The 17,028-nt window shown below is 34.7% G+C and overlaps 1 protein-coding gene across 1 annotated transcript; it reads right to left on the bottom strand.

Annotated features, from left to right (window-relative positions):
• Positions 1-4,181: 4,181 nt before the first annotated feature.
• On the bottom strand, positions 4,182-15,615 carry LOC102602511 (F-box protein At3g54460). The gene is made up of 9 exons (XM_006351046.2): positions 14,995-15,615; positions 9,587-12,181; positions 9,278-9,491; positions 8,885-9,169; positions 8,741-8,800; positions 8,502-8,632; positions 8,069-8,183; positions 7,697-7,845; positions 4,182-4,711 (listed from the first exon to the last, which is right to left on the bottom strand). Exons 1-8 carry the CDS (start codon positions 15,474-15,476, stop codon positions 7,699-7,701), a joined length of 4,029 nt encoding a protein of 1,342 aa, XP_006351108.1. The 5' UTR covers positions 15,477-15,615; the 3' UTR covers positions 4,182-4,711; positions 7,697-7,698.
• Between the last annotated feature and the right edge of the window lie 1,413 nt (positions 15,616-17,028).

Raw genomic sequence — 17,028 nt, 5'->3', positions numbered from 1 at the left:
AGCTTACGTACAAGTCGTTCAAAAAAATTATATTTACCAGATAAAATTTATTTTAAATTAATTTTATTTTATTTTGTATGTACAAATGGGCCTTTAATTTTGGTGGTGAAAGGAAAGAGAGTTCATAACCATCTTGTTTAGAGAGTTATTAGGTAACAAACTTTTTAGAAATAATCTCCCCTTCATAAAATTCTAACTTTCGCTCGTAAAGAAAATATTCAAGATATTTTTAAGATTGAAAACTTGTTAAATTGACTAAAAGTTATGTCTTATAAGCAAAAAGTTAAAACTTAGGTACGTAGGCTGTCCATCAGACACAAGTTCTAACTTTTGCGCATACGAAAGACGTTTCAGAATATTTCAAGATAGTGAACTTGCTCAATTGAACAAAAGTTCTACTGTAGAGACAAAATCAAGCAAACACAAAAATTCAAGATCAAACACTTTAGGGATAGTAGGTGTAATTTCCTCATTTGATATTGAGAAAAATACAACTTAATATCTTTGAATCGTCTAGTTTACAAAATATATCCATAGAGATAGTGTACACTTTATACTAATATACATATCTATGCAAAAAGGGTTGGATTTTAAAAAAAAAAAAAAGATGGTAAAAACTAGGGCTTTTTTTCCTACTATAAATTTAGGCTTATTAATGTTTTTTGAAATCATTGCATGTTTCTACATTTTATAAATATTCCAGCTTTTGTTTCTTTTAGTGTTAATTTTGTTCTGAAGGGGTTTTTATATATGGAATATTGTCGTTCAGAGAGGAGAATAGCCAAAGAAGTATTAAAATGTGGGCAAAAAAGAGTATAAAAATGTGAATAATTTAGGGGTAATTTTTATGTATTAAACCTCACAATATTTATTAAAGGGAAAAAGGACAAATATACCCCCACACTATCGTAAATGGTATGTAGATACCCTCCATCATACTTTTGGGCCATTGGTGCCCCTGCCGTCCAAAAACTAGAGCACATATAACCTTCACTTTAACAGAAGACTAAACAGGGGCACGTGCAATCTTATCCGTCGATCCAATATTTAATAAATGTCGGATTTGTGGATAAGATTATGACACGTGCTGTCCGTTAGTATAAAGGATATATATGCTCTAGTTTTTAGACGGCAGGGGCACCAATGTCCCAAAAGTATGACGGAGGGTATCTGCATACCATTTACAATAGTTCAGGGGTATATTTATCTATTTTCCCTTTATTAAATTATTGAAAGTATCTATCAAGTATTTATTGAAACAAATTAGTGATATTAACTTAATTTTGTGTGTTCAACATGTAACAAAAATATAGTATTCTAAAAGCATTTATATATAATTTAGATAAATATTATGGAAAATGAGGGTGGAGGGATAGAAGTTATCTGAAATGCTGACGAAGATGAGGTGCATTAGAGTGAAGGAATAAGCAATTAATACGGAATCTCGAAATTTATTTTTCCTACTTAAACAAAAAATACTTCTTTGTACCGAACACACCCTTAACTTCTATCCATCTCCAAGTTAATCCCAAAATAACAAAAGCTAAACAACTTCAATCTATCATAGCGTTTTAAGAATAATTCAAAGTTAGGAACCGAGAAGAAGGTATCAATTTTATTACGGGAAAGCTCATGATGTTCATATCGATCTATTATGCGCCTGGAGAAAAATCAAATTTGTTTAGAATTTGAGTATTTATTTAAGTTATGTCTAAACAAACAAACAAAATAGCCTAAATATTCTAACCCTAGCTAAATTAGGTTTTGCAGCTATCATAAATAAAATTACTGTATTTTCTATTACGAGAAATTATAGATAGTTATTTGACTTTTTAAATAGAATATTTTCCTTCCCATAATTATGATTAGGATAGGATTAGATAATCCTTAATCCCATAAATATTGGATCTAGAGAGTCCTCAATTACATAAACTCTTACTCTTACTTAATTACTCAATTCATTCATTATATTTTTCTCAATTCCAACTTCTTCTTCTTCTTTCAGAATATTTTTCTATGATTTTTTTAGTTCATAAAATTTATTTATTTATTGAAAATGAAAACGATAAAGAGGAACATGAAGTTTTCCATAATGCATCAATGTTTCTCTTGAGAATAATAATGGCACTTGTTAGTGGAATATTCTCATATTTCTTTATCAATTTCTTGATTATAATTTTTGTTATTTTGTATTCTGGGAAATTTATTGGATTCTTGGATATTATTAATATTATTTTGGGTATAGTATTGGCCATTATTTTTATATCCTTAACTTTTTTGTTTTTATTATTAAGTTTTATTGAATTGAAAAATATGCTTGGAACACTTAGGTTTAGGGGGACAAAAGATCAAGACGTTCGTTGTACAACATTATTTTGAACAACTTGCTGAAGAAATTGGGAGCATCGCCTCGAATGGATTGTGCAAGTGCATAATTATGATTTAGTTGCGGTTTCAATGTGGGAAACAAAAAAAACTTGCTGAAGAATCAGTGGCAAAGCATATGATATTTTTTTTTGGATCAGAATTATGTGTTTGTTTAACTTATTTTTTGTAAATTTTGTTAAAATTTTAGTGGTGTACAATATTTTTGCAAATTTTGTTAGTATTTTAGTGATGTTTAATAATTCCTTTGAATTTAAAGGTATTTAATTTGCTTTATCTCATCTTTAGATTTTCATGGATCATGTTTACTAGACTTTGTGGATACTAAGATTCTATTTTCTCTCATCGTATTAATTTATATCTCAATCTGCATAATTTACTGATTACATGATTGTTCGGACTTCGGAAATAACTTTATCTTCTATTCCTTCCAAAGATAAGAATAGGATTTTCACTCTTCATATATTTCACTTGTAAAATTTCATCGAGTATATTATTATTGATTAATAACGATATTTTCACCTCTCTTTTTTCAATAATCATTGATAAACTAATGTAATTTGGTGTAAATCTTCTCCTTTTTTTTCAATAATCATGGTAAACTAATGTAATTTGGTGTAAATTTTAAAACTCATTTTTCTTGAAAACTACACTGCCAAAGAAACTCGAAATATGACATAGAATTAGAAGTGATGGAGTACTCCCTTTTTGTCCACTTTATTTAATTGCTATTTTTAGTTTTCACTTTTATCTTTACTCAATAAATATGAAGATATATAAATATGGTAAAAAAAGGTAGTTTTAAATTGAAATTAAAGAATAATTTAATCAAAATGTCTTTTTAATAAATGTTTCTTTAAGACCTGGAATAAAACATAAAGAAATAATAAAATGGATCAAAGGGTGTATTCTATTGGATAATTGGTTCATATATATCAAACTCAAAGGCACTCTAGTGTACAAAGTATCGCGTTTTCAATACAAATATTAATAAATGATTCTACTGCTCAAATCCGTAGTTACAAGTTGATTCATTTCTAATATCAAACGGGAGGTAATGTATGTTTTCTTATATGTTCAACATCTCTCTCATATTTTATCAACAAATGTTATGAAAATTTACTTAGCATCATCACACACCTCCTCCCACCCCCAATCAACTTCCACCCCAATGTACCCATTTAATTGCACAATTTACTCTTTAGACAGATAGTCTTTTAAGTTTTGTTCTTTCCTTAACTTATTTTGTGAGGCATAAGTTCTTTAAGGACACAGAACATAACTTGTGAAATATTATGATGTGAAAGTATCTCATAGAAAAGTTACTTGCCTTGAGAGGAGCAAAAATTAAAGACCATCACAAAATAGGAGCAAAAATGCAAATCACCCAATATACACACTTAAAAGATACTCCCTTTGTCCCAATTTATGTGACTAGGTTAAAATTTTGAGATTCAAATTTCTAAATTTTGAGATTCAAATTTCTAAATTTTGAGTGCGACTTCGTACATAAAATCTTTTAAGTTTCTTAGTTTACAATTTATATATCTAAAAACTACGTAAAAAGTACTATCAAACACAATAATATTTAAAAAGCATATTAAAAATCTAATGAAAAACATAATTAACTCTCGAAATTTCAACTTGCCATGCAAATCGAGACGGAGGGAGCATTTACGTACACAAAAGAAATCCAAGCTATAAGGTACAAACCAAATGGAGGGGGGCTTTCCCTCTTTTGCATAGTTAGTTGCCACTGACTCCTTAACTACAGTCTACAGAACACCAAATACAAGTATTCAAACGATTTTAACCATTCTCCTCACATTTGGTACAAAACACTTTTACTTAATCCAAAAACTTACAAGCTTGGACAGAAAAACAAAGCATGTGAACATGGACACCCAGAAAATTCAGTGAAAATGATCAATTTCTATTTCGAAGCGGCCACTTCAACTGTATTTTCTCCTAAAGAGAGATTCAAAAAAAGGACAAGAATAAATTACAAGGATATACTACACTAGTGGAATTTCTCTGACTAGAAGAATAAATGTACAAATATCTACAACCAATTCTAAGCCAGACTTTGAAGATCATCAGGTTGCCACATCCGAATGCCTGAATTCTGCAATGCCGGTAGAATAAAAATGATTCCACTGGTGGGCAACAATAATCAAAGAAGCGGCCAACTATCTAGAAGGGTGATACTAGCATAAATAGTCTTGGGCCTCTTGGCACAACTCTCTGCAAGGCAGATTAGATTGCCAGAGTCAGCGATTGACGAGACCCTGCAGTGCCAGTTCATCAAAACAATGGAATCGTCCACCTGTAACCATGAATCAAATCAGCAACCATCTACCTGGAAGATATGAATACTAGCTCAAAATAAAGTATAAGCCTTGGGCTATAGATTTCTCTGCTGCTAATTGGAATTTGGAGGTCATAGGTTCACGAGGTAGTGCTACATGAACCTATTGATCTCTAAATGACAACTAAAGGAGGTTAACATCATTTGGGAGTTTTCTTTCCCCTTGTTTTCCCCTTCTCCTAGCTCAAGTCAAAAGCACAACAAAATCATGCAAAATCCACGCACGCAGATAGTAAGTACTGATGTAGGAAATCAACCTCTGGTCAAGAAATAAAGGTGCTTAACAGTGACAAGCCAGAATAATTCAATGAGGGAACCATGACTTTCTTGGAGAACTCTTAAATTCAAATGAGAAAACTGGCAGTTCTTTTGTTTCTCTTAAACCTTCACACCAGGACAATTTATATGCACTACTCATTTCTAAATAGGGAAATACACAATTTCAGTGATGTATAGAATGGTACTGTTTTCTTGGGGGGAAACGAAATTTTAAGAGAATAATTTTTTATGAAGTAATGATACAAAAATTTTAAGAGGAAGATATAAAAGTACCTAAAGATACACACAAACAGACAGGACTACATGAGGAGTAACCAAAGCCTGAATCTTCTATAAATTGAATAGGCTTCTCAGAACACCAGATGACTAACCCTGAATTGTCTTATAACAGAGCACCAAAACAACTTACCCGTCAATAGTTTGTAAGAGCAAACTCAATTGGTTTTCAAGTTACAAATATTTCAAACTTATCAAGAAATACATCATTCTAACTGGATGCCAATTTAGCTTCATATCGATGCCATACAATCAAGGGAAAGTGGACTACCCAGTGCACCAACCCATGCATGTGGGGGTGGGGGGTACTAAGACCCTACAGTGCACTTGCATTACTTAACAACCAATCTGGTGTATTTTCAATCATTGGAGACCTGCTTATATATGTGGTTTTCTGTTCCATGTCTGCAATATTTTTAACTACTAGTTGGTCTCCTAAACAAGTGAACCCTCATTTTGTTCAAGTATAGCTCAAACTAGTAGGGGAAATCTATATCATCTTATATCTGCTCAGCAGGCCGATTACATCTCAATACTCAACAATTTTTCCTACTAAAACAAATAAAAGACACTCTTTTTTTGTAAGACAAATTTCAGTTCTAAGCAACTAGAGATTTTCCAACTCTTAAAAGCAATTAGTATTGATTATATGGATTCTCCTTTTTTTATTTAGTTATCAGTAATCACCTATATGGAGTCTCTACTTTAATGGTGTTCGTTACCTAAATCTTACATGGATTATGAGAAATTACAAGTTTCTTTAGACGACTTCTCTCCATATGAGTTTAGGTCTATCTCGTCTCATGTTAAGTCTTCAATCAGCACAGTCTTGTACCCAGTGTAGTTAAAAATGCTGAAGTTCTCGCTTAAAGAGAGAAGTGAAGTGAAGCAACAGGCTGTCATTCTAATGCCCTGAAGCGACGCAATGGTGAAGAAGCATGCGCTCCTTTCCAAAGAGCAAAAAGCGTGCTTTTTATTAAAGCGAGAAAAGGCTCGCTTTTTAGAGATAAGCGCTAACTAAGTTTTTTGTTTAATTTCTGTAAATATACTTACGTAAGTTTTACCAAATATTTTCCCTCCTTTGTCGACTACTGCTGGACTTTCTGTAAAAATACTTATGTCAGTTCTTCTTCTCTTCTCTTCTCTTCTTCTCTTTCTGTTTCTCTGCTCCACAAGGTAAGTAGGATTTTTTTTTACTTTTCAGTTTGCTGTTTGTAATGCTACTTAAGTTAAGTAGCATTACGCATTACTCTATTTTTATTTCTTCTAATTTAAGATTCCTCTGTTTGTAATGCTACTGGGTATACTCTGCTTTTCTTTTTCTTTTTTTGTTTTGCTGCTCTGTTCTGCTCTATTTTTTTTCCTTTGTGTTTTTGCTGTCCTGTGACTGAGACACTGTTCTGTTTGTGCTTGTAGTAAGTTGTATTTTCTTATTCAATATCTATTTCTAGCATCTATTATTTACTTTTTAATCTAAGAATTGAAAGATTTGCTTAATATGATACCTCTATTGAGTTCTTGATTATTTATCTATGAATATTTAATATTTTCTAGTTTTATACTAAATAGCACTTTATTTGAAAAAAGCATGCGCTTCACTTCACGCTTCGGTGAAGCAAGCCCTCGTCACTTTTTTCCGTTTCACGCTTTCCAAAACCCTGATTGTACCTAGGGATGTATTTGGGGTCTCACATAAGACATGACCAAACTATCTCAAGCAACATACTCTCATTGTAACCTCTATATGCGCTACTTCCACTCTGTGCAGAATATGGACGTAATAATATAAAGAATGGTAATGGGATCATAAATATCCATCTCCCTTTGGTCTGAAATGTATAAGCCATGTCTGCGAGTTCCCAAAAGCCTCAAAATTTTCTAAAAGAAGAAGATTTACTAGTTTATCTATGCATATTTAATATTTTCTAGTTTTATACTAAATAGCACTTCATTTGAAAAAGCATGCGACTCGCTACACGCTTCAGTAAAGCAAGCCCTCCTCGTTTTTTTCCGCTTCTCGCTTTCCAAAACATTGATTGTACCAAAGGATGTATTTGGAGTCTTACATAAGACATGACCAAACCATCTCAAGCAACATACTCTCATTGTAACCTCTATATGCGCTACTTACACCCTGTGCAGAATATGGAGGTAATAATATAAAGAATGGTAATGGGATCATAAATATCCATCTCCCTTTGGTCTGAAATGTATAAGCCATGGCTGCGAGTTCCAAAAAGCCACAGAATTTTCTAAAAGAAGAAGATTTACAGAGCACGAATGCTAATTACATAATAGCAGCAAAAAACAAAACCCATAATGCATGAACAAACAAAAGAAGTAAAGTTACTTCAACTTGGAATTACTCATATGGTTACATTTCTGTACCTTCATGCCTTGGAACTAGTCCGAACAAAGTTAAGGCGAGTGAGATAATTGCTTTCAGCGAAATCATGTAAGGTGCGTGGTGCTCGTGCTCCATCATGACCCAGTTTACCATATTCTTCCTTCAACAACCTCCTACCTTCATCAGCCTCCTGCAAAAGTTGTATCCAAAACTGTAAATTCGAGTTGGAAAGTATTTGGGGAAATTTCACTTAATAACCACCCTAAATGTTGATCAAAGTAAGAAAATGGAACTTCCAATAAATGAACTAAGAAATCAGGATGATATCCTTTTCGGCAGAGATGAAATTGATGCAGATCTCTGGTCAGAGGATTAATCCAAATAACTGTAACGTTCATTAGAGACAGAAATACCTGTAAGAACTTCATCATTTGCTCCTCAATTGTGCCGCTCATCGCCAGTGTTTCCACGAGAATAGGACGTGTAGCACCCATCCGATGAGCACGACTGATCACCTGTTCCTCCATACTGATAAGTATCACGAGAAGTCAAACAATAATGTGTTAGAAAGCTGCACAGACACTCAGCAGGATAGCTTTTTGATTCTCGGAGAACAATAGTCAACTTAAGTCTAGGAGAAAGTTTTGGGAATTTTTCACCGTTTGGAATTTTTCCCCCCAAAATGGTCAGCTTTCCAGTTCATTACTCGGAAGGTTGTCTTTGGACAAGTTAAACTTATGCAACTACATAACCATGGGCTTTTTCCAAAGGCATTACAAGGAAACAAACACAAAGCCTATATTCATAAGGTATGCCTAATCACAGTAAGCTAAACATATCTATTACCTTTTGTCCCATATTGGCTCCATTAAATAGACATGTGTCACAAAGCTCAGATCAAGACCTAAAGCTGCACTTCCGTCCATTAAAAGAGCCATGCAGTCAACATCATGCTGAAATGTTGTCAGTGCTTTCACCTGAATCATGCAAGTATAACTAAATAATTCCGGAAATACCACAGCGAGCATCCAAAGAAGTTTGTTAGAATGATAATCATAAAAATCAGAATGGATAAACAGTCGTACCTTGCTGATAGAAGGCATTGGACTATACAAACTGGCAAAACTGATACCAGCAATGGCTAACTGCCAGGAGAACATGGAATGATCAGACCATCAAATGATAAATTAAAATATTAAACAGAAATGCTCACAATGAAGTACCGTTACCTGCTGTTCAATTACATGTATGTGCTCCAGAAACTGAGAAAATATGATAACTTTCTGTGGAATTATATTGCAGAAATCACTTGATGGCCCAACCAAATACTGTTGCGATGAAAACGTGCTGAAATTGTTTATCCTAGTATGGACATGAGATACACTAGTCTCAACAATTTTGTCCTCGTTAGAGATAATAATCATCCTATTAGCTTCCTTTATTTCCTTTAATCTATCAACAAGATAAGCAACTTTACTGCTAGATGTTGATTGCCAATCGGGATTCCAGTCATCCTTCAGAAGAATAATCAAATATTAGTAAGTAGTTTGTTACGGGATAACAAAAAATGAACTATAAACTAGGTCTTGCCCAATATGTATGTCCTTGAGGATTAGACCTACCTGTTTATAAGATGGTTGCAACTCAATCAGATCCTTTGGAACGGGCCACTTTGGATTAGGATTTTCAGGACGGGCCAGTGTTTCAGGACTTTGCATCTCATACAAGTTACCACAGCCAGGAATTGTACATTTCTCGCTATCTAAAGAAACACAGTCAAGGCATAATAGATGTTTACAAGGTGTAATCACTGGTAGACGGCACCATACTTTACACCTACATAAATTATTTTAGAAAACAAAATCAAAATCATGATGCATTTGGTCTAACAAAAACATTGCCCACATATGATCTCAGAGGCTATGACTAACCTCATGCAGTTTCCACCAAATAAAATGTGATATTTTATCAGACCATACTCCTCTGAAGTGGGATCCAGACCATCCTCAACTAAGATATCCATAGTTTCTTGAATATCATCACCTGCCTCTGTCACTCTGATATGTCCTGCTACACAGCACGAAAGTCTTACATTTCTGATGGTAGTACTTCGGAATTTCCATTGTTTAGGGTTCAGTAAACTCTCAACATGAGAAGGATCATTCCAGTCTGCCATTAGTATGTTTCTCCGCACGGTTTCTACCAATTCATTATAAGTTCTTGCATGTTCTTCAGTAAAATTTAAGAGTGTTACTTTCTTGATGCAAGGGGGAATATTCTGCAAATCTTTTTTCCTGGCACTGATCATGCACCTGTGAAGTAACTGTAGCAAACGTGACCGACCCTCTTCCATCTCTGCTTCGAATGGCCTGAGAATACCAGCTTCCCAGGCTTTCTGATTCTGTCCATAAGCTTCATCATGGAGGTACTTAAGTAAGGGTTGCAGATGAGAAAGCTGGCTACTGGGGGTGTTTGGAGTTGGTGTTCCAGTTAATAACCAGCGATTGGTAGCACGCAATGAAACAGCCATTTGCAGTTTGTTGGTCAAAGTTAGACTTGAACCAAGGGTATGACCTTCATCTAATATAATTCTCAGCCAATGAACTTGCATCAGGACACTTCTCTTTTTTGGGCCCCACTCAGCACTTAGGCGACTGAATGTAGTTATAACCACATCATAATCCCAAGCAAGACTATGTGCAGAGGGCCGTTTATGATCAGTCCAGACAAAAACTCTCAACTGCCCTCGTCTTACATGCCTCTCAATCTGACCTCTCCAATGATCAACTAGATTTGAAGGGACAACAATTAAAGTAGCCCGAGACAAATACAATCTAAATGAATCCAGAGGTTTACACAGAGCTACTCTTAGGGCATCCAAATCAAAGACCAGGTTCACAAGACCTCTAGGATAGTACCACATAGTTGTACCCTTTGCAACCCTCTTGACAAGACCAAAGGCTTGAAATATTTTATGATGGGCATGAGGAACTCCTATGGAAGTCTGTACAATAGGTTGCACCAACCCAGTTGTTTCCATTTCTAACAGCTTCTGTGGTGACAGCTTAGCTAACCAAATTATAGCCTTCTTTGCTTCTGAATCCATAATTGAATATTCATCCTTCAGCACACCGGTAAAAAATGATATATTTTCTTCCAGTCCCCCAGGAGTTTCTTTACTATGAAATCCTGGAAGGCAAGTGATATGTTGCTTATGATCCCAAGAGACTTCTGCAACACTACAACTCTGATATAATGGATCAGTATTCATACTGCAGAACCATGCAGAAGTAGTATCTGCTGCACCGGCTTCTGCAAGCCTCCGCCATTTGTGACAAGCATCACACTGGATCCAAGTTTCCTTGAGCTCATAGTTCTCTGTAGAAGGCTCATGAAACCTCTTACTACTACGAGATAATTTATGTGAATAACCAGATTTCTCATATGCTGAGCTTTTTCGCTGGTTGTTGGAAGCAAGCTTTCTTTTTTTTGAGTTTTTCCTAGCATTTCTCTCTTCAGGAAAAGGGGACGTTCCTTCATATGCATACATAAGATCTCTTTTTATCTGGCTATAGCTACTGGTACACCTCGCAGTAGACCTTCTTGGAGTGGAATGTGTGACTGTATGTGAACTGATTTCTGAAATTGCTATATGATCAGCTGAACTAACAACCATGGATCCAAGTGATGTGGAGAAGCTGTTCAAGCTTTTCTCTGGGGTTACTTTCTCTAAAGATAATTGTCCTCTTCGGCCATTGTGTCCAGTAGCTCTACTAGATAATAAAACACCAGAACTGACTGTATCTTCACTACTAAGCTCATAATAACCACACCTCTGATCAGCATTATGCATACACCAGATGACTTGTGCACCATCTGGTGGCTCTGCCAGTGTTCCCTGAGTCTTCAAAATGAGAGAAAGAGCAGTAATAGTTTTACCTAAGCCAGGCTCATCACAGAACATTCCCCCATGGAAATCCTTGATTGTAGGAGCATGCCCTGTGGCTATTTGACCAGAAACAGCATTTATATAAAAAGCAAATCCATCTTCAGTGACAAAATCCATGTACAGTGGGTGCTGAAGTAATTCAACATTACGCTCACGCTGTAACATCCAATCAACTGCAGCCTGCTGATGAGCAAACAATTTCAGCTTCATACATGGCATGATTGATGCAGCCAGAAATTTTAAATGTCGACATGTTGCAGAAACCCTGAGAAGATCAGCAGGACAAAGTGAAGAAAGAATACTGATCAAAATATCATCTGTTATCACCCAAATACCCGATCTACTAGTATCAAGGGGATTCACTCTTAAAGAATCAGGATTTCCCCTCTTTTCTACACTAGGTAAGCTCTTAAAAATTTCATGGAGCTCAAAGAGCTTTTTCTTGGAAGGGTCAGATGCACTGCAGTGCAGTTTGCATCCTAGAACATGACAGTCAGACAGATTCCAAATACTAAAATCCTTTTCAACACCAAGTTTAGCAGACTGAAGCATAGAACTCCAAGCTTCCCAGTCACAACTGTAAAGAAAAATTAGGGACATTCATTAGAATCAGCTGCACAGCTGCATTAAATATTTAGGACATAAATCAGCATTAGCTGCATAGACAATTAAATGCAACGGAATTTTCTAAAGCTCGAAACTCAACTAGAAATTCTACGAACCACTGTTAATAGATTCAAGAACTGCCCATCAGGTCACTTGGTGTAATGGTGTTAAGATATTAGATAATTAATAATTATTTCAACTGCAAACTCGACAACCTAAAACTCCATAGAAGAATATCTGAATCCATCTTCATTGGAATTGCACTTTCTAAAAATTTATTGCACATTGATGTCACAATTACTCCAACTAAATCAAAGCAGAGATGCAAAGGAAAGTTTTTTCTCTTCGTTTTGTCAGAATAATTATCACCCAAAAAGAAAAGGGAAAGAAAAATTTTTAGCACCTAAATCTATACTATTAATCTACAACCCGATTCTAATAAAATGTTGCTCCTATTGAGTCAATGGTATCCCTAAATTAATCATCCATCATTGTTCACTAATTACTAAAATGATCCTATCAGTAGCTTGACTAGCAAGAGTGCCGGACAGGTCCTTCCACTATACTAAACAGGATAAAGATGACATCAATTACACAATTTTTGGCTGTTCCTGCCTTGGCAACAAGATTAATAGTCCTTTAAGTTTATAAGATAACTAATACATTTAAAAAATAACACATCAAAAGTATCTATTCAATCCCTGCACATCAAAAGTATATACTCAACTTAAAAGCCTTCGTGAAATATAAGTCTTTGTATGATATGAACCCAACCTTGCTCCCCCCCCCCCACCAAAAAAAACCCCACAACCCCTGTTTTTCCCTGATGGTGGTGTCATAAGCCATTTTCAGTAGACACTAGACAGTAAACAAACACAGAAAAGGACAAAAACATTCTTCGCAAGATGAGAGCAAGCATTAGATGAAGCCGACTTTGTCCATCTCACATATCAACTTCCTCTATTGATAGCGTATTCCAAGTCCACTAGGAATCATTTATGATGGGTGGATAGGCAGGAGGGGATCCCTGTAACCGGCCAACAAGGTTAGTGAGGTTCCTGCTATGCTGAAGTGAAAGATCTTTCACTGTAGTGGAAAGAAGACAAGTGGGAGCGAGCTGAGTTGAGAGAAAAGCAAGCTTTAATGGTGGCTTACAGTGTTATCAAAGGCGCCCATAAGTCATGAAGTGAGGCGAGGTTCAAAACGCATTGAGCGCTTTGCCTAACTTAATGTGAGCTTCAGAATTGTCATCAAGGCTCTAAGACTGACTTTTCCTTGTGAATGAGCATTTCCTGAAGAGTGAAGAGGCGACACGAAACCATTGATATTTCACTTTATCTTAAAAAAACAATCAATTTCTTTGTCCATATAAGTATTTGTTATTTCTGCTTATAATTATTAGTCTTGGACTAAATATATATATATATATATATAAGTTTTCTTCATTTGCGCCTTTTCTCAATTAAGTCCATGCTTAATTTGCGCTTAAATCCCCAATGAACCTTAGAGCTTTTTAGCACTTTTCGTTTTTGATAACATTGGTGGAATGTCTTTGCATCCTATTTCATCGACATAATTAGAAGCAATGGATTTTGTAAGCACACAAGTGATAGACAAATGAGTTGGAGGTAGTTAAAGCTGATGTTACATGGCTCTGATCCAGCTTGCTCATACCTCAACTATTTCATTGGGTACCTGCTACCTCCTACTAGCATAGAATATCGGATAACTCTGCCTACCAGAACTTAAGATAGATGAGAAGAAATCAGTTAATATCTTTTGCCTCCGCTGAGATTTGAATTTGAGACCTCATGCTTCTCTTCCCGCTTCACTAACCACTAGGCCACACCTTTGGGCACCCCAATCATGCTTTCCCTTAATTGGTGCTCACGATACGCATATATATTAATTGAAAGCTCTTTGAAACTCATCATTCTTTTCTTTAAGGAATTAAAAAAGGGTGTTGAGTTTTAACATCCCGCAAAGGTAGAGGTAAGGATTGCATACATATTACCCTCCCCAGACCCCACATGTGTGATTTTACTAGGTATGTTGTTGTTGGTTTGTTGAGTTCTAGCAGAAAGTTATACAATGAAATTAAACTTTCAGAGATCTGACACCTACTGTTGCAATGTCTTTTGGTGCAAGTTGGAATTTCCATGTTGTGCTCACAATCCTTTACACATTTCATCTTTTATTGTTGATTTCTTTGCACCTTCTAGATGAAAAGTTGATTCTTTTACTGTTTGACGTATTGTATGTTCTTTGTACAAATATATTTGCAAGACTTAAAGTTCATGAAGTACATCCACTAAGCATACATGGAATATAACTATAGTGTCCTGCCTAACTTGATGCACCACGACTATTCCATTCTATACTTGATTTCTCCCACCATTGCCACCACTACAGGTTGGTGTACCAGTTGATTTCACAAACGTATGCTGGTTAAAATAAAAACATAGAATAATCACAATCTAAGTAGGTAATATTCATAAAATCTCAATATACAAATATGAAATGGATTTAGTGTTTTCTGAGCTTGCACAGTTGCACATCACCTGGACTACTAAGCTGAGCAGTCCCAGTGTCGGGTAAGCATAGAGAATGCTCGAGAAATTATTGATAAATAACTACACTATAAAAAGTAATTAACAAACTTTCATGGATTACAGGGGTTAACTGCATTCTTATTGATTTTAACTTTTTTTAAGATCCCAATCAAATTCATTTTTTTCAGTTCATATTTTCCAACTTTTAACAATTTATACTTGATATGCCCACCTGACATGCAGGAAAAGTGCTGCAGCAACAGGGCCAGACTTAGGGAACTGCCAACCAGACCACAAAGCTATAGGCAAGTACACATCCACAAGAACAACAACCCTAACTTCTTCATCGCCGTCATCACCGCAACGCTCCACAACCTCAACAACTCTAGAAACAATCTTCAAGCATTTTTGCATTACAAGTTTGTGTAACTGATGCACCACGCTTAAACTACCATTCACCATTCCAATTCTGCTCCGCTTCTTTATCGGAACAACATCATTCCGGTCCTCTTCCGTCTGAGAACCAATGGGACACAATTCAACGTCGTTATCCGTTACAAAGTGGACATTAGAACCATCTCCGGCGATGTAGCACTGTGAATTTAAAGGGAGGGTGCTATGGAGCTCGGAGGAGTGCGGCGGAGACGAAATTTCAACGGCTGTAAGAAAGAAACCACATAGCTTGTGGTCTGGAATTGAATAATCAACCTCCATTGCTTAATTTGAAGCTTCGGAGCTAAGAATTCATGGAGAAGTTAGGGTTTTTAAACTGTGAGCGAGATGGGGAACCCGGAACCGTGCGTCCCAATTTTCTATTGTTAAGAGAGAGAAAAAGAAACCCAAAACCAACTCAAAAGTCAAAACAGTATTAATTCACAATTTTTTGAAAGTACAATTCGTATTTGAATTTAGGAATGTTTTTAATAAAGTATTGAAAATATAAAAAATAAACCTATCAAAATTATTTTCACTTTTTAAAAAACTAATTTAGGACCCGTTTGGCCCAAGAATATTTGGAAAAAACTTGGGAAGTGGTGTTTGGTCATGTAATTTGCCAAGTATCCCAGCTTCTCAAATACTAGAAAAAAATTAGTATTTGGATCAAGTTCCAAGGAAATTTTCAAAAATTCAAAAATTACCCACAAACTTTTATATTTTATAAAAAATACTCATTATTTATTAATTTCAACTAATATTTGTTACTACCTCCTCCGGAAAAGTTTGAATTCTAATTTGAGTGACGAAATTGGGAAAAAATAACAATTTATTTTTAATGGGTTATAATTATAACCGAATTAATGACAAATTTGAATATGCGATTAATGTATTGTCTTGCATATATTATTATTTTGTTGTTGTTGATTGTTATCAATTATGTTATAAGGTTATTTTTTAACGGAATATATTCACTATAAATAGATAATACAAATTTATGGATATTTTTAATAATTTTTAGAACGTATGGTGTAATACAAATCATATTTTTTGAAATAGTCAAATATTCTTGGGAAAACTTGGGATCAAACATATGGTGTAATTTGACCAAAAACTTGGCCCAAATATTACTTGCCAAGAATATTTGGAAACTTGGGTCAAACGCTAGTTTAGTGTAGTTGCAAGACATTACACGTGTATATATGAGTTTTTGACTAAAATCATCCCTGAGTATATGACTTCAACCTAAAGTACATTCTTGTGCTATATAAGTGAACAAAGAATATCATTGCACTATTCAAAAAGTTGCAAGATTCATCATTCTGTCTATTTCTTTAAGAAACTCACGTCACCAACAAAAAATGTGTCAAGTCGAATGAATATATGTACACATGGTTAAGCTAGTCAAGTTGGGTGATTTTTCTAATTCTTAGAAATTGAGGGTTTAATTCATATTTAGACAAAATATATTCAAATTCTAAATATTCTTTGTAAAAAGTATGACCAAATACAACTCCAACTTCAAACTTTCAAATAAAGTAATTATTCTCTTATTTTCATAACTAAACGTATATGTAATTTCACTAAATTTTCTACATTTTTGTACATTGTATTAAATGTGAATTGCATTGTATATAATGTACATACGTACTAAATATTTTATTAAAGAAAATCTCTAAATAGTTGGGCGTAATATTTTAAATGATTTTTACTATATTTTCTAACCATCGGAACCTACTATATAAACATTTCAAGACTTATGTAATGTAGCAAGTTAAAATACTTGATGATGCAAAAAAAATATAAACTAACAACATACAAATTTAAATTC

Source organism: Solanum tuberosum, unplaced genomic scaffold (assembly GCF_000226075.1).
Source record: "Solanum tuberosum cultivar DM 1-3 516 R44 unplaced genomic scaffold, SolTub_3.0 scf00133, whole genome shotgun sequence".
Classification (NCBI taxonomy): Eukaryota; Viridiplantae; Streptophyta; class Magnoliopsida; order Solanales; family Solanaceae; genus Solanum; species Solanum tuberosum.
Note: the sequence above shows the minus strand (reverse complement) of the source record. Positions and strands in the feature narration are given on the sequence as shown.